General features: G+C 39.5%; 1 protein-coding gene across 1 annotated transcript in view; it reads left to right on the forward strand.

Annotated features, from left to right (window-relative positions):
• The first annotated feature begins 6,347 nt into the window (after positions 1-6,347).
• LOC107695080 (cytochrome b-245 heavy chain-like) overlaps positions 6,348-18,284 on the forward strand; it is a 13,717-nt gene continuing 1,780 nt past the window's right edge. Inside the window, exons 1-11 of the mRNA XM_016494883.1 lie at positions 6,348-6,362; positions 12,297-12,350; positions 12,601-12,693; positions 13,124-13,234; positions 13,323-13,407; positions 14,052-14,200; positions 15,271-15,452; positions 16,351-16,483; positions 16,562-16,654; positions 16,726-16,979; positions 17,595-17,757. Coding sequence (XP_016350369.1) covers positions 12,306-12,350; positions 12,601-12,693; positions 13,124-13,234; positions 13,323-13,407; positions 14,052-14,200; positions 15,271-15,452; positions 16,351-16,483; positions 16,562-16,654; positions 16,726-16,979; positions 17,595-17,757 — 1,308 coding nt within the window. The 5' untranslated portion in view covers positions 6,348-6,362; positions 12,297-12,305. The remainder of the gene's footprint in view (positions 6,363-12,296; positions 12,351-12,600; positions 12,694-13,123; positions 13,235-13,322; positions 13,408-14,051; positions 14,201-15,270; positions 15,453-16,350; positions 16,484-16,561; positions 16,655-16,725; positions 16,980-17,594; positions 17,758-18,284) is intronic.

Below are 18,284 nucleotides of genomic sequence, written 5' to 3' on the forward strand. Positions count from 1 at the left end.
TTAATAATTGCACTGTCCATGGAGCGGACCTGACTTACATTTCACTGCTGGTCATATATTCCCTATATAACCATCTATGTGACAAATAAAAAATCTTGAATCTTGAATCTTACAGGTCTAACCCCCTTCCAGTGCGTCCTAGGATTCCAACCGCCTCTGTTCCCGTGGTGGACTTTGATGGAACTCCGGCATATACGGTGAATGTGTTACTGGACTCGAGACGAAGAGGGGGTCAGCTCCAGTATCTGGTGGACTGGGAAGGCTATGGACCTGAGGAGAGGTCATGGGTAGCCGCCCGGGACATTCTGGATCCATCACTCATCGAGGAGTTTCATCGAGCCAGACCCGACCGCCCAGCACCGAGACCACGGGGACGTCCACATCGAGCTCCAGGAGTCGCTCCTAGAGGCGGGGGTTCTGTAACGCCATGCCAGCAGAGGGAGCCCTCGCCCGAGTACTGACCGTGCTCCACTCCCTCTGCTTCCTCTGCTTTCACTTCCTGTTTGACTCTCATATAAACTGAGACCAGTCCATGTGCTGATCGCGAAGTATTGCCAGTTTATCTGCCTTACCAACCGTTATTCTTCCTCTGTTCCTGATTGAATTCCTGTGTATGATTCTGCCTGACTTCTTGACTCATGGTATTTGTACTCTGCCCCTTTTGTTCTGACGTCTGATAGGACTGATGTTTGTGTTTGGACTCATTGCCTGCCTCTCCACTATTGTCTCTGCTTCTGCCCTTGTGTATGACGAACGATCTGCTTGCTTCTCTGACTTTGACCCTCTGCCTGATTATCGACATCTGTTTAAAGCCTTGACCTTTAATAAACTTCCACTCATGGATTCTAACCAAACTCCAGCATCTCTGTTACAGATGTCATGTTTTTATTTTCTCCGATTTGATTTATTGTTCTTTGTTTTATGGCTGGTTACAAACTATATTTGATTCCTGGTATTATCTAAAACAAACTGAACTCTTTGAATTATTTACACTTGTAGGTATCTTAGCATTACAATATGGCACTAAGTGGGCTCAACCTACTCTTCTGCTACACACTCAAAAGTGTGTACTTTTTCCTCACCAAAACAGTATGTACTTTAATGGCGTAGTATACTGTAAACTAGGCACATTGGGACGCAGCAAAGGAGAAAGGAAGCTTTCTGAGGAGTCATGAGCGAGGATACACAGGTGTGTATCCTTCTCTCACATCCTAAGGGGGTGGAGCTAAGACGCAATGAAAGGAAATGAGGATGCACAAATAAGAAATGAGAAGGACCCCAGGGGCCCATTTCAATAAGGAGGTTCAACCAACTTGGAGTTGAAAGTTGAAAGCTGACTTGACTTATATCCTGAGATGGGAAACTCTGAGTTTTCAGGTTCAGAACAGCTGAATTTAGTTAGTTCAATCGACTATGAGTAGGTTGACTCTGAGTTTAGCGCGTGCACCATGACTATGAAAAGCCGTGATCAATGGCGGTCCGAAATTATGATTCACCATGGCAACAGCACCCGAAAAAAAACTCCATACTTCCGAGTCAATAAGTTACATTAATGCTTAATCACTGTTATAATATCAAAGGTAAAAAGTGGCAGAATGGTAAATTATTGAAGTAATATTAATTTTCATGCTATCCTACAGGCAAAAGAAAAGAAAAAAAAGCAGCTAAACATGAAGTATAAAAACATTATTTAATTAAGGTAAAGCTTTAAAGGGCACCTATTATGCCCCTTTTTACAAGATATATTAATCTTATGGCTCTCCTGAATGTGCCTATGAAGGTTCAGCTCTAAACACCATTCAGATCGTTTATTATAACGTGTTGAAAAGTGTCATTTTTGGGGCGGGTCTAAAAAGTGCTGTTTCAGGGTTTGGTGAGTGTGATTTCACCAGGTACAACATGTTCCTGGATCAACATCCTTGTTGATCCTGGAACAACATTCCAATCAACCAATCAGAATTGAGGGATCTTTTCAGGAAATGTAAGTTTTAGGCTTACAATCAGGATTAGGTGCTACTACACCCTTGTTAATCAGCTATCATTTCCCTTTGATTTTAGGAATAAATTATGGGTAAGGTTAGGTTTAGGGGTGGGGATTGGGTTAATTGTGTATTTTTGGACAGTAATGTTGATCCAGGATCAACAAAATATGTTGATCCAGGAACATGTCTTACTTGGCAAAATCACAGCGACCTAACTATAGTCTCATCCAGCCACTGACTTCATTATAAGAAGTCTTCCCAACTTAAATGGCTTCATCATTTTAGTCATTGTTGATAGATTCTCAAAGTCATGCCATCTGATCCCTTTGAAAGGTCTATCCACAGCTATGGAAACAGGTGAAGCCTTGTTCATTTATGTATTTAGGATTTATGGACCTAAGGATGACATATTTTCTGATCATGGATCCCAGTTTTCAGAATTTTTGAAATCACCTCAATATCATGTGAGCCAAACATCTGGTTATCACCCAAAGGCTAATGGCCAAGTAGGTAAGTTACATCAAGAAATCAGATGTTTTCTTTATTCCTATGCATTTGTGAGCAGCATCACTGGAGTTTGTTTTTTTCCCATGGACTGAGTGTGAACAGAATTCCCTGATACATTAACCACCTTCCAGTATGTGTTAGGATACCAACCACTATTGTTTTCCTCCTCTGTGCAGCCGTCTAAGGTACCTGCAGTGGACATTTGGATTTGGAGGAGCGAGAGGGTGTTGGTCAGTGCTCATTCCAGTCAACACGTGAGATCATGCGATGATCACAGTGACATCACACGATCCTCATACTGTGATCCTCACGGTGTGAGTAGTATATGAAATCATTGTGAGTTCACACGATCCTCATACTGTGATCCTCACCGTGTGAGTAGTATACCAGGATCATCAAAAGATGTTGATCCAGGAACATGTCTTACTTGGAAAAATCATGGCGACCTTCAGGGTTTACATGAAAAAGTGCTGTTTCAGGGTTTACATGAAAATGAGCTGCAACTTCCCGCCAGACTCCAGAAGGGGGCGGAGCCTAGACGTATCTGCTTTGCATATGGCAATAAACAAAGAGGAGAAGCAACATGAGCGAGAGTGACTTCTACTCAGCCAAAAGCAATAAGGTTCGCAAAATAATGAAGAACAGATGATGACGAGATGGCCACAATAGCCAAGTATTGGAAGAATATTAAAATCCAACAGGAAAAAGCATCCTTCCATTCCATACAGTAGGCTAATCAGCTTCATTTTCGCATTTTCGATGAGTTTGTGCTCAGAAAACCCAGAATTTCCATCATTTCAGGGTTAACATACTCAGAGTTTTCACTTAATCTCCTTTCTGAAACGGGCCTCTGGTAGTACGTGACGACATAAACACGCTGCTGACACAGTAAATATTGAGCTCACTGCGCCCTCTACCGGTTAGACTGGTTAACGGTGATCAGCTGTGAATCTGCGGGTGCTGGGGTTTGATGCGTCCACTGTAACTTCAAAATGCAGCCTCACGAGATTCGAGATCAGAAAACCAACATGGTTGAGTGAGGATGAGACTACCCAGCTCTGTCCTTGTGTCGGTCTCTTTGTTTACGGCCGAGACGACGGCTGCTCTGTATCTGAGCAGCACTTATCGCTCCGCTGGTGATCAGATTTGGCAGTGTTTCACGCTCCTCTTCACGCTTGTGCCATCTGTGCTGGTGCAGCTCACACTGATCTTTATTCACAGAGACCTGAGCAGAGACAGACCTTTAGTGCTGCTGCTTCATATATTACAACTGGGACCTATAATAAGGTAAGTGGCCAATTTGCGACTGTCCTTCAATGTATTTGGATGCGTTTCTGCTTATCACAAGCCCGTGGAAGGGAATTATCTATCAACGTAATTGATTAAGATATAAACAATGTCGACTGTGAGCGAATACACATAATGAAGGTGTGTGTGTGTGTTTCGCACGCACATGGATCTGTGCTTGACCTGTTTTCAAATATAATGGATATTTTTCGTTAATTTATAGTGCACCTGTCATTCCTTGGCTTCAGGGCTCAAGGCTTCATGTCCCCGGGTCGTTCCATAAAATGCATCCATTTAATTTTTGCTAAGGTGATTTTAAATAATATTCTGTGAGCTGTTAACATTCTATCAGACAAAAAATATAATCAATGTTTGGATATGCCTAAGTAACAGTGTTGACTGCTGGGGTAATAGTTAATAGTTAGCCTACAGTTTATTACCTTTTTGCTCAAGGCCATGACATTGCCCAGTTTATTAGAAACAGAATTTAATGCTAATAATATCACCATATCCAGTTTTCATGAACGAATTATTTACCTTACAAAGTAATGTTAACAGTACTATAAAAAGAGGCACTTTCACTTGAAGTATAGATGATGATGTCATGTTAAATGTTAAATCTGGTAGAGAAAAGTGATAGATAAATGAACATTCAATTCACAGGCAACAGCTCTGGTGGACATTCCTGCAGTCAGCATGCCAATTGCACACTCCCTCAAAACTTGCAACATCTGTGGCATTGTGCTGTGTGATAAAACTGCACATTTTAGAGTGGCCTTTTATTGTGGCCAGCCTAAGGCACACCTGTGCAATAATCATGCTGTCTAATCAGCATCTTGATATGCCACACCTGTGAGGTGGATGGATTATCTCGGCAAAGGAGAAGTGCTCACTAACACAGATTTAGACAGATTTGTGAACAATATTTGAGAGAAATAGGCCTTTTGTGTACATAGAAAAAGTCTTAGATCTTTGAGTTCAGCTCATGAAAAATGGGGGCAAAAGCAAAAGTGTTGCGTTTATAATTTTGTTCAGTATATATTGAGAGAGCGCGAGAAAATACAAAATACTTTTATCAAAATGTGTACAAATTAAATTAATGCATGGGGTACATAAAAGGTACCCATTGCGAAATTATGTTTGTAAATGATTTGTAAATGATGTTACTGTAGGAGCTTTTCTTTCCGTGTAATTACACTCCTTTTAAAAGGCACACTTCAAACTGTTATTTGTTTTCCATGTACTATGCCACAAGCCATTTATGGACATTTTGTGGCCTAAAATTATTTATTAGTGTAGATATTGGTGTTATTGACAGCTTCAATTCCAGTCCAGGCCTCACAGTGAACTTTTCCATCTCTATCGGTCCGTGTGTTTTTGCATTGACCATGTGCATAATTGAAGCATTGATATTGCCTTCTCTAATAGTACAGTTTAGCAACGTGACCTGGACCAGCTCATTCAGATAAAGCCCAGCAGTGTTTCAGCCCTGTGTGATTCATGCATAATTCAGTTGTTTATTTCACTGAATTAGTGTGAATGGCCTATGAAGGCTCTCTTGGCCTTCTCTTAACACACTCTCATCCGTCACATTGTCATCAAGGTTGCCTGCACCCTATTTTTATAAAATAGCAAGGCTGTTGTCAAGGTTTGGAATAGGAAATACTCACTCAAACTTTGGCACCTACTACCAGTCCTGTAAGACCTAGCCTCTGCATTTTAAATGAATGAGATGGACAGATCGCCCACTGAGGCCTTATAAAAGCTGTCCTCGGGTAAGCTAGAACTATGCTGGTGAGCTTTCATTGGATTGAGTGCAATTCTCTGAACTGTGACATGGTCTGTTGTGACATGGAGGATGGTTATAATTAGAATCCAACATTTATGGGACATTTGCAGCCAATCCAGCATATATATATATATATATATATATATATAGTAATAAAAATGACCAAAGGCAACATTGCTGTTTCTTTCAACTGTAATTAAAAAAAAAGTACAGAGCAATTTTAATTTAATTTTAATTTAATTTTATTAATGATAAAATAACCCAAGGCAATAGATTATGTTTTCAACTATAATTTAAAAAGATATATAACTATTTTTTTATTATTATTAATAAAATATAACCTATGGCAATACATGTTATTTATTTTAACTACAATAAATTTATTGCACAAATAATCCACGTTTAGAAATATACATATGTTTTAGTACATTTCTAAAGAGAATATAGATAGATAGATAGATAGAACTATTTATTAAACCTTGGATTTTAACCACTCATTTATTCAAACAGTAAAACTCAGTTTTATTCTTTTAGGTGCCTGGATGCCTTCTGTATCTATGGTAGTGCTGGAAAGGTGGAGGAGCCGTATGTCACCATCACCCGTAAGAAGCAGATGCCCCGGGAAGGGCAGACTGAGGAGGTGGAGCAGGAAGTGGGGCAGGCGGAGGGGAAGTTAGTCACCCACCGGGCCGCTTTCGCCAGGACCTCGGTCATACAGGCCTTCCTGGGCTCTGCACCCCAGCTCACGCTGCAGCTCTACATCTGTGTGCTGCAGAAAGGGGTGTCCATCGGTAGAGGTTAGAACACACACACACACACACACACTGAACAGTATCAAGTACATTCTGACACACCTAAAATAGAGCGCTGCAGGAGACAGACTGGGTTAATAAAGGCTTTTAGAAAACCGAAAGCTTAGTGCCATAATGTAATTGCTTTTATGGCCGTCCGTAATACTTGATTCTGATTGGTTGAGAGATTTATTGGTCAGATATTTCAGAACAATGACTGTTGCCTATGGCAACTGACCGCTTATCCAAGAAGACGGTTTCCTACATAGCTGTGGTCATGTTCAGTCTTTCTGCGCTTTTTAAGTAAGCTAATTAAACTATTTCCTTTAAGTAGTCATGTAATAGTTGGGATAATGTACAGTCAGACAGTTATCAGAAAATAAGTCTCTTCAACATGAATACTCTTTATTTAGAAGTAATGAGCAGCCAACTGTACATACCAGTTCCTGTGACTCTTAGAAATCAAAACATCCAACGGTTACATTTTCAGAATGAGAACGAATTCTTAAATCATCTTAAGGGTTTCTAGAGCATAACTAAGACTTATTTTTTTATTCCTGCTTTGTTTTCATTTTGTTATCTGGTCTTGTGAAGTACAACTCCCAAAGTGGAGCATTGCAAGCTTTTGAGTTTCACTGTTAATACGTTTAGTCATTTCCCGCATTCTCCACCACATCTGTAGTGTTAAATGTTAGGAAGAACAATTGGTTTTTATATCTTTGAGGCATATCATATTTTCACCCAACCGGTATGATCTGGGCAGTCTCTTTTTACATATTCTCCAAGTTTTCTCCATAGAATAATCTCTCTGTAAGTCCTATAAACATGGAACTGCTGCCTGTGGCACCCATCTAAATTTAAAAAGCTCCCATCAGTGACACATTCTACACACATGCTTGAGTTACATCTAATGCCTCTGAAACTACTTCTACTGGTGTTCTATTTCCTCTTGTTATCTCAAGAACGCACACTTTGTTTCTGAGAATATCAGCTAAAATAGAGAGCAAGTTTTCACACCGTACATGCAGCCCGCAACAGACAAATTATTAACTGAACCTCAGACAAATTCATTTAATGAAATATCCAGACACCCTACACACAAAAAAAAAGACACTGAAAAGAACTAATTAACAACATACTCTGCCAATGTATAGGGAGGGCTAACAGTCTGAAACTACAGTGCATTGAAAAATCTTTATTCAAACCTGGAACTAAAGATTAAGACTAAATACTACTCATACTTTTACACACTGCATATGTTTTTTTTTTTTTATTAACATTACTTGGAGACTAGGAACTAAAAGTTTTAGGATATTTCAAAAAAATAAATAAAAACCAACCTTTATTGCCAATGTCATTAAACTGCACAGGTACACAAAGGTTGAGGATCCAGATGCAGTATCTGTTAAAAGGGTTAATCCACAAAGTCCAAAAACAGGCAAAGGTGATAACACGGGCAATCAGTCCAAACAATAACAAGAGCACAAAACACAGGCAAAAGGTTAATCCAAAACAGGCAGGGAAATAAAACCAGGGACCAAGACAAGGGAGAACCAGGAAACGAGGCTTAGAAAGGCAGTACTGACACATACAAGACTTAAAGAATAACAGAACCAGGCTTTTATAGGGTGAGCTAACAAGGCTAATGAGAGACAGATGCAAACAATGAGTGCTGATGATACTGGGCAAAGGATTATGGGACATGTAGTTCGTGAGGCAGAAACAGCCTAGGGTGGAATGGCCTGTAGTGGAAAACAGGGGCGCAGCCGATGATCATGACATAGCCCCCCTCCTAAGGAGCGGCTTCCAGACGGTCCTCAAAGGGTCAGAGAAGTGCAGAAGAGAGGTGGAGCGGAGGAGGACCAGGGCAGAGCAGAAGACCACCACAGCAGAGAAGGGACCGAAGATCCCCACGGTGGAGCACATGACATGGAGCTGAGGAGTTCAGGAACGGCCTTCTTGGCTGTGACAGGGCAGACTGAGTTCAAAGACTGTCTCTGTGGCCGTGCCAGGACAGGCTGCGGGCTCTGGTGCGGACTCGTGGACTGGAGCGGGCTCTGGTGCGGACTCGTGGACTGGAGCGGATGCCGCCGCCTCAGAAGTGCGTATAGCCCAGACACACAAAATGGCAACCTCCATTACTGAAAGGGCAGCAGAACCTTGGAGATTGCCGGGCTTGAGAGCGCTGAGACCACCAGGATGCCTGCTGTTTGCACCGGCGCGTCACTGGCGTGGCATCCATGACGGCTGAAGACTCTGGTATGGCAGACATCTTACGGAGAGGCTCTGGACTGGTAGCCATCTTGTGGAGAGGTTCTGGACTGGTAGCCATCTTGTAGAAAGGCTCACTCCCTCACGATCCTCAGTGTAGGGCATGCTGGAATCCACAGTCTATCACAGCCTGTTAACACATTCAAGATTTAACAAAGAATAACCGAGAGAGCCGGCTTTTATAGGGTGAGCTAACAATGCTAACAAGACACAGGTGCAAACAATGAGTGCTGATGAGACTGGGCAAAGGATTATGGGACATGTAGTTTGTGAGGCAGAAACAGTCTGGGCTGGAATGCCCTCTAGTGGACAACCGGGGCACAGCCGGTGATCATGACAGCCAATATATAGTTTTTTTATTATTATTATTATTATTATTATTATTTGTAAACCTGGAACTAAACAAAAAGCCTTAACATTTCTTGTAAAAATAACTAATAAAAAACATAGTGTTTTTTAAACCTGGAAGTGAAGTTTTAGGATTTTAGCATTTTAGCACCCATCAACTGTCACCCATCTACACTGAATGATAGAACGAACTCTGCCTCGCAGATATGTAGTCATCCGCTCTGCATGAGGAATGTGTTGACAACCTTGCAGTCTATCCTTGAAAGCAGTATTGCAGATGGAAGATCATAATGGACGGTAAATCAGTCTGACCCCATTACCCATAAGGCATAGAGTAAAGAAACGGTGACTGACTTTAGATCAGATGGAAGGCTGATAGAGGCCATATGTTTGCACTACTGGTGGATTTGGGCCTTCGGGGTATCTGCTTTTGTTATCCTTTATTACTAAACAACAATAGTAAACAACATAGTAAATTATGTAACCGAATGGCAACATGTTGTGTACCACAGTAATGGAGGCCCTAAACCAAATGAAAATAATAATAAATAAATGACTTGATAAAACAAATACAATTAATTTTTCATTGAATTTAGTCCTGAATTTATTTTTAACACTTTTTTTCCCTTGGTGTTATTTTCAGTATTTTATTTAACTTAGTTTTTTTTTCTGTCATTAATTTTTACATTTATTTATATATTTATTTATGCATTTTTATATTTATTTATTCCCACATGTATTTATTTCCATATTTATTTATGCATTCATTTATTTTTATTTTCTGAGCCCAACTTGGAAATGAGAGAGATATGAAGTAATTTCTTGGTATCAAAAAAAACAAATTCTGCATGTTTGGGCCTCCACACACAGTAGAGTGGCTTATTCCAAATCCACTTATCTAATGCAAAAGCTTTCAGTTGCTTTTTACCACAAGTATGTTTGTATTGGATTTAATGTGATCATGTTTCACTCTTTTTGCTCTCTGCCAGGTACACTGATGGTCATTTCCCTTCTCTCAATTGTATACGGAGCCCTACGCTGCAATATTCTCGCCATTAAGATACGTTACGATGATTATGAAGTCTCCGTGCGTCCACTGGCATACCTGTGTGTGTTTCTGTGGCGAGGGTTCGAGATCGCCACACGCGTGGCTGTTCTGGTCCTCTTCAGCTCTGCGATGAAGGTATGGGTGCTTCCGGTGGTGTCGGCCAACTTCGTGCTGTTCTTTCTGCACCCGTGGGTTCTCTTCTGGAGCAGCCGCTCTCCATTCCCAGAGAACATCGAGAAGACATTGACCCGTGTCGGGACCACTATTGTCCTCTGCATGCTGACCTTCCTGTACGCCGGCATCAACGTGTTCTGCTGGTCTGCCGTTCAGCTCAGATTGGACGACCCTGACCTGATTGATAAGGGTCAGGCATGGAGGCGCCTCGCTGTGTATTATTCCCTTCGTTTTGTCGAGAACACGGGGCTGACTTTGATGTGGTACGTCCACCGGACTGAGTTCTACCAATGGGTGGATGCCCCCGTGTTAGAACTATCGCTGTTGTTGGGTTATGCCACAGCTGTGTTCTTTATGTTGCTCTTTTACCAGTTTTACCACCCTTGCAGGCAACTCTTCTCATCCAGTCCAGCCCAGGGCTTTTGGGAGTGCTGTGGATCCCTCTGCCTGCTCCGTGGGACGCTTTCCCAGTCTGGCTCCATGAGGACCAAGCCACCAGGGAAAGACGTTGGAGACAATCCACCCTGCGCTACCAAAGGGGACATCGGGCAGAGTTTGTGCGGCGCAGTGTGAGCAAAGCACATCTTGAAGTTTTTTTGTACAACGAAAGTTAACGGGTTCTGATGTTGTTTTGGACCTCACTGATATTCATTGCATGGACAAAAACAGCTCTCTTATATTAAATATTTTCTCTTGCGGATTTCTGCCTTGATACTTAATGGTGGAATGTAAAAGTCGACATTTGTTGAACTTTGAGATGAATATACTTATACTTGTTTTGTTTACAAGGCCTACGAGCCAGCATGTTCCACTGAAGTGCATGTGAAATTCCCTAACAAGATGAAACCGCTGCTTTTGTCGTGATGTGGGAGCGCTTTGTCCCTCGTTCGGTGTTGGTTTGATTAATGTCATAGCTTCTACGCTGTCTCTGTGTCTGGATTATTTAAAGCAGATTTATTAAAAAAAAATTGTATTTGCTTGAGTTATAAGCTGTTGATTTTTCCATCACCTTGAGGCCATTGCTTTCTGAAAAATGTTTGACAACCTCTCAGGGTCATCATTAATACTTTCTTCTAGTTTATCTTATTGCTCTGCTCATACGGCGTATAAGACTGAAATTAGTCCTGATTGGTCATATGATTGTGTCCTATCATATGATTACATATGGCCTAAATTCAAGCAATTCAGAATTGCTTTCAAGGACTTTTGGATTGTGAGAATTGCATTTGGGTTGCCAGGACCTTCATAATCCTGCAAAGAATGATTCAATTGATTGTTTTTTCTTTCCTTGTTTACACTCCTGTTTTGCACTTGTCTTATCTGGGGACCTCTTTTGCACATTATTCAGATTTTTCATACAAAAAGTGAAAAGTGAAAAAAAAAAAAAGTCATTATTTTCATTGAGGGCATTAGATGATTGTATTCTAACTTTACTGCCCCCCTGTGGGGAGATGAATGGTTTGAGTTTATTCATTCTGCAAGATTTTGTGATCAGGTTACATCTGGAAACTCCCTCAAAACGTGTCCTTCAGTCCTTCAGAGCGCTTCACTGCTTTTGATATGTGCAACTGTCAGCTAAACCCATACAAAATAATAATGATAATAATAATAAAGGAGAATGATATTTTGTGCATGAAAGTACACATGGTTTATTGATTTTCTCTTTTGCAGTTTTCCTTGTTATTTATTTAGAAACATTTCTTTTTGTATTTATGTCTATGTGTGAGGTCAGTTGTCATTGTTTTCTGATAACTTAAGTTAAAACCCATTTACAGTTATAAATGTTCAAGAGAAAGATTGCAGCAAATGCAGGAAAATTATTTAAATCATATAACCATATCAGTTTTGACACTACAACAACTAATATTTTACTCAAAACTAAATGACAGGCTTGACTATAAAGCAGGAAGAGAACTGAGCGATCATCTGACCATCCCCTTCAGGTTGAGGAGCTTTGCTTGATATTTTCTGATGGGCTCACAGTTGTGACAATATTTCCTGATTTGCTTCTCTGCTTTATATACCATATCCCTTTTTGTCTTGTGGCTTTCTTCGAAATCTTTCATCCTCACTTCACTTGATCTTCTCTTTCTACACAGCTCAACATCATGGGAAACTTTGCTGCAAATGAAGGACTATCCATTTTTGTTATTGTAAGCTATGCTTTTAGGTTTGTTTTTTTAAACTGAATTAACTTTTTAATTCTTTTAAAATCTTTATTATCTTTGGGTTTTAAAGTTCTTAATTGTTTTCAATTACTTTGTGTGTGTGTGTGGGTTTGGCACATTATTTTTTATTTGTTAAACATACTGAAGAACAGAGATACTTTTGATGCTCTATACTTTATATAATTACTTCATCAGTCTGCAAAACTTCTCAAACACCCTTCATTCTGTTTTTCAGCTGGTATGGCTTGGCATCAATGTGTTTCTCTTTGTGTATTTTTACTTGGCATTTCTGATTGAAAGATACTATTATACTAGAGTCATCCTTGGGGTAAGTGTCAAATCATTTATACATTTTAAACAATTAATTTATTCAATAATGTATAAATAAATATAATGATTGTGGTTTTTTTTTGTAAATTATTATATTGATGTTAGTGTGCTTTTTTTAATTTATGCTGTATAATTTGTAATTGGAATAATTTGTGGAGTTAAATATAATATCAAGACACTCAAGTATTAATTATATTAAATTATATTGTTAATATAATTTCATATTTGTATATTTCACTCTGCTAGTGTATTGTTAGATTCTACTCAGAATTTAGAAAAGTACAATGTTTATATGTTGGCCTATATTGTTACATTATAGCTCTAAGTACCGTTTTTTAATGCATTAGTGAATATATTGTTCAGAGCTTAAAATAGGAAATGAAACTTTCCCGTGTCTCTGGCTTATTTTCACTCTCCCTCTCACTCAGCATGCTCTCTCATGGGCCAGAGCTCCAGCTGCATGTCTGAATTTTAACTGCATGTTGATCCTGCTGCCCGTCTGCAGAAACCTGCTCTCGTTCCTGCGCGGATCCATACAGGTCAGGGAAGGAGCAACAGAGCGAAAGTGAAAGACTTATCCAAAAATGAAAAAGCCTGAATCTCCTCATTAATGGTGTGTGTTCACAGTACTGTAGCCGCACTGCAGCCCGTCAGCTGGACAGAAACCTTACTTTCCACAAACTAGTGGCCTACATGATTGCCTTCCACACAGGTACAGTAAGAAAGACACGTTCACTTAATTTACACTTTTAATTTTTTTCAGTTTTCAAAATCTTTCCCCAAAACCCTCAAATCTCAACTAAATGTCCTGCATACACTCTCAGAAAAAAGGCACAAAATTGTCACCCTTTCAAAAGATAATAATATGTACTTTTATATTACTAAAATGTACCTTACGGGGAAGTCGTGGCCTAATGGTTAGAGAGTCGGACTCGTAACCCAAAGGTTGCGGGTTCGAGTCTCGTACCGGCAGGGATTGTAGGTGGGGGGAGTGAATGTACAGCACTCTCTCCACCTTCAATACCATGACTGAAGTGCCCTTGAGCAAGGCACCGAACCCCCAACTGCTCCCCGGGCGCCGCAGCATAAATGGCTGCCCACTGCTCCGGGTGTGTGTTCACAGTGTGTGTGTGTTCACTGCTGTGTGTGTGCACTTAGGATGGGATAAATGCAGAGCACTAATTCCTAGTATGGGTCACCATACTTGGCCACATGTCACGTCACTTTCACTTTCACTTTTGTGGGATATACAAGGTACAAATATGTGCCTTGTTCCACCTCAGTGACAGCTTTTTTTTCTGAGAGTATTTTTGATATTTATGGATAAATTACTGTAAGCCTTGCATATTCTTCCAGCCATCCACATCATAGCGCACTTGTTCAACTTTGAGAGATTCATGGATTCCCAGCTTATGATCAACAGCAGTTACCTGCCTTACGTGCTTTCTCAGATGGGCAACAATGACAATAGATCCTACCTGAATCCTATCAGAACCAATGAGACGGTGAGTCTTTCCAGACAGGTTTTGTAAGGTTTTAACTCATTTCAGTCGCTCACGTTTGTGTATAACTTTCACAGTCTCAGTGTTAGCAGAATTTCCCTTTAAAACACTGATTCTGAAGCAGCACCCCATTCATAATGCAAGGAACCTCCAACTGATCTCCCTTCAGCACCGTAGGATAACCTCTCACTTCCACCCACTGTTACATCAAATAACCATCATGCTGCTGCCGCTGTTATGATCACATGATTACAAAAATTCTGTTGCCATGGTGTTGCTTTGATGACCCAGTGGACAATAGCCAGAAATAGAACATTGAGGGGATGAGAAGCCCATGATCATAACAAAACATGTATAGTGCCATGTTGAAATACAATCAACACATACTTCCTATGACTGATATAAAAAGATCTACTGTATTCATAGCTGCTATTGAGAGCAGCTATGACATATTTGAACAATTTTGTGGGCTTAGGGCAAAATAAATAAATTAATAAATAACATAAAATTAAATAAATGATGCCTATTTTACAACTACACACTATCTCTATATACACTACCGTTCAAAAGTTTTTACCATTTAAAATAATTGTTTTCTATTTTAATATACTTTCAAATGTAATTTATTCCCGTGATGGCAAAGCTCAATTTTCAGCAGTCATTATTCCAGTCTTTAGTGTCCCATGATCCTTCAGAAATCATACTAATATGCTGATTTGGTGCTCAAGAAACATCTATTATTAGCAATTGTGAAAACTGTGATAGTTTTTTTTCAGGATTCAGCTCAAAAGTTCAAAATAACATAGTTTATTTGAAATAGAAATATTTTGCAGAATTATAAATGGTCACTTTTAAATAATTTAATATGTCCTTGCTGAATAAAAAGTATTCATTTAAAAGAAACTTGCTGACCCAAAACATTTGAATGGTAGTGTAATGGTAGTCTGAAATTGCACTATTTTGATTTTTGCAAACTACTTTATCTTTGTTTCTTTTTAATGTAATGATGTGTTTAATGTAAAACATTTTGAGTAATGTTTTATGTTGTCATTTTTGTATTTGTGATTTCCCAGAACCCAACCATAGTGATGTTTACTACTATAGCAGGACTGACAGGGGTGGTCATCACCCTCGCCCTCATCCTCATCATCACCTCCTCCATGGAGGTCATCAGAAGGTCATATTTTGAGGTGTTCTGGTTCACCCATCACCTGTTCATCCTCTTTTTCATTGGTTTGGTGCTTCATGGAGTCGGGTGAGGGTTTAGATCAATTCATATTCAAAACATTTTTTTAATTATAAATCAAAACTAAAACTGTGTTTAATTGAAATGAACTTATTTTGAATAAACAAATGCATTAATACATCTAAATAATTTCTTCTATACATTCATTGAGCAAGGATGCATTAAATTGATCAAATATGACAGTAAAGACGAGTTGGATCTAACACAGTTCCTTTGAACTTTTTATTCGTCAAAGAATCCTGAAAAAATGTATCGCAGATGTTTCCACAAGAATATTAAGCAGCATAACTGTTTTCAACATTGATGATAGGAAATGTTTCTTGAGCATCAAATTAGCATATTAAGTGATTTCTGAAGGATCACGTGAAACCAAACTTTTGAACAGTAGTGTACGTACATTATCAACTTGATACACATTTGTGTTGTGCCAGAATGAAAGCATGCAAACTGCATCTGAATTAAAAAATAGTAATTTTACTCGTGGGCTGGATTAGATTTAATCACTGAATCCGCCAGATTTTGGAATGTTTTTGACAGGTGTCACTCACAGAGATTAGATGCTATGCTTTTTCTTTGTATTGTTTGTACTGTATAAAGTTGGGCAATTCTCAACTTTTTTGCGCTCTCCGCTTGCACAACTCCACTGTCAATTCCACAATCCCTCTTGCGTGCCTTCTCCTCAATGCTAAGAAGGGATGATTTGAAAACACCCATATCTGCTCATTCATGCCAGTGAACTCATAGATAGACGTACAGTTTTAAGCTATTAAAAGGCAGGTTTTCTAGCAGCCTTTATTGAAGCATCATGACATATCTCAGTCATAATACACGTTGACAGACACATAATGCTAGCAAGAGAATTATCATGCATTATTTATGCAATACCAGTGTGTGTGTTTCTGTGTAGGCGTATTGTGCGAGGCCAGACTCTAGAAAGTGTAAAAGTGCACAACCCAGATGAATGTCACAGCCAGTTCGAGACGTGGGGTAAAAATGGCACCAACTGCCCAGAACCTGTCTTTGCTGGGAATCCTCCGATGGTATATCCTAATATAATGACAAATACATCTAGCATTTCTTTAATCATTTTGATGCATCTCAAAAACTTTCTCTTACAGACATGGAAGTGGGTGGTTGGACCCATGATTCTATATGTATGTGAGAGACTGGTGCGCTTCTATCGCTCACAGCAGAAAGTGGTTATCACCAAGGTTAGTCAGTCAAAATTTGATTAGCAACCAATGGATTTCTTCCTCTCTTACTGTATTACGTCACTTTACAGGTAGTGATGCACCCATCTAAGACCCTTGAGCTGCAGATGAAGAAGAAGGGCTTTAAGATGGAGGTCGGTCAGTATGTTTTCATCCAGTGCCCGTCCATCTCTCAGCTAGAGTGGCATCCCTTTACCTTGACCTCTGCCCCGGAGGAAGACCACTTAAGCGTGCATATCCGAATTGTTGGAGATTGGACACAAGCCCTTTATACGGCCTGTGGAGGTGACAAAACCGTGGTGATGGATGCTTGGACACTACCAAAGTAAGATTAAAGTGACAGATGAGTAATTTAAAGGAATAGTTCATCCAAAAATGAACATTCTGTCAGCATTTACTCACCTTCATGTTGTTCCAAACCTGTATGAATTTCAATGTTGTTTTGGACCCCATTGACTTTCATTGTATGGACAAGAATTTTCTTTAAAACATCATCATCTATCTTCAGGAGAATCACATAAGGGTGAATTAATGATGATAAAAAGAACTGTATTTTTTAATGTCAGGTTCGTTTCTTGAATAACACAGATGTGGTGCTTTTAATAGTACTTGCGAGTCTCACTTGTAAAATGGGAAAATACATGTGTAAAAAAGGGATGTGAGTGTACAATCATAGTTGAGAAAAAGAGAAGTGTGGAGAGACCGGGTTTCTGTCTGAGAAGATGGTAGCAATGTGTTGATTTCAACATGAGTGAATTTTTCTTGCTATTTCTCCTTATGTGTTTCCTAATTTCTTCCTCCTGCAGTAGAGAACTGAAAGAATACAAATACTAACATGATAAGTGAACAACACAATGCTCAGTTATTCCTTTGGAACGTCCTGCAAAGGATGTACAGTTTGCTAGTTTGCTGTGCATAATGTCTGTTTTTCTCTGTGTAGGGTGGCTGTGGATGGGCCATTTGGGACGGCCAGTGAGGATGTCTTTCGTTATGAAGTTGTGATGCTGGTCGGTGCTGGTATTGGTGTGACACCTTTCGCTTCTGTTCTGAAGTCTGTGTGGTACAAACACGTCCAGGAGAACAAAAATGTCTTCACCAAAAAGGTGATAAACAGCACTAGGTTTAGTCAGTTGTCTTTGTTGTCTTAGTCTAAGTTGTCTTTGCAGATGCCATGTTTATTTTGTAGTCTTATTCATTAAAGCTCATAAATGTCAGCTTTAGGGTCATAGCTTTTAAGGCAAAACACTACAGGTGAATATGGTAAAAATTGTTAGTAGTATATATCACCATACTTCTACAGTGGAATATTCGCAGTACATTAATTCAATTCTTATGTAATACAAGTTTTTGGAATTGATTTGCAATCGAGGCATTATCTAATTAAAAATGCACTAATTTGCTTACATTTCCAGAACAGAAGTGTGAACACTTTACATTTTGTTGACATCTTGGAGTTAAAGGTTTTTTACACTGGGGATTTTGAATATAATTTTTCATCACACTGAATTTATAAAAGCGAAGTTGAAGTGGAGATTTAGAGTGAAGTGACTTGGGGTCTCATACTCGGAATTAGTGCTCTGCATTTATCCCATCCAAAGTGCACACACACAGCAGTGAACACACACACACA

This window comes from Sinocyclocheilus anshuiensis, unplaced genomic scaffold, assembly GCF_001515605.1.
Source record: "Sinocyclocheilus anshuiensis isolate Anshui unplaced genomic scaffold, SAMN03320099.WGS_v1.1 scaffold26, whole genome shotgun sequence".
NCBI lineage: Eukaryota > Metazoa > Chordata > Actinopteri > Cypriniformes > Cyprinidae > Sinocyclocheilus > Sinocyclocheilus anshuiensis.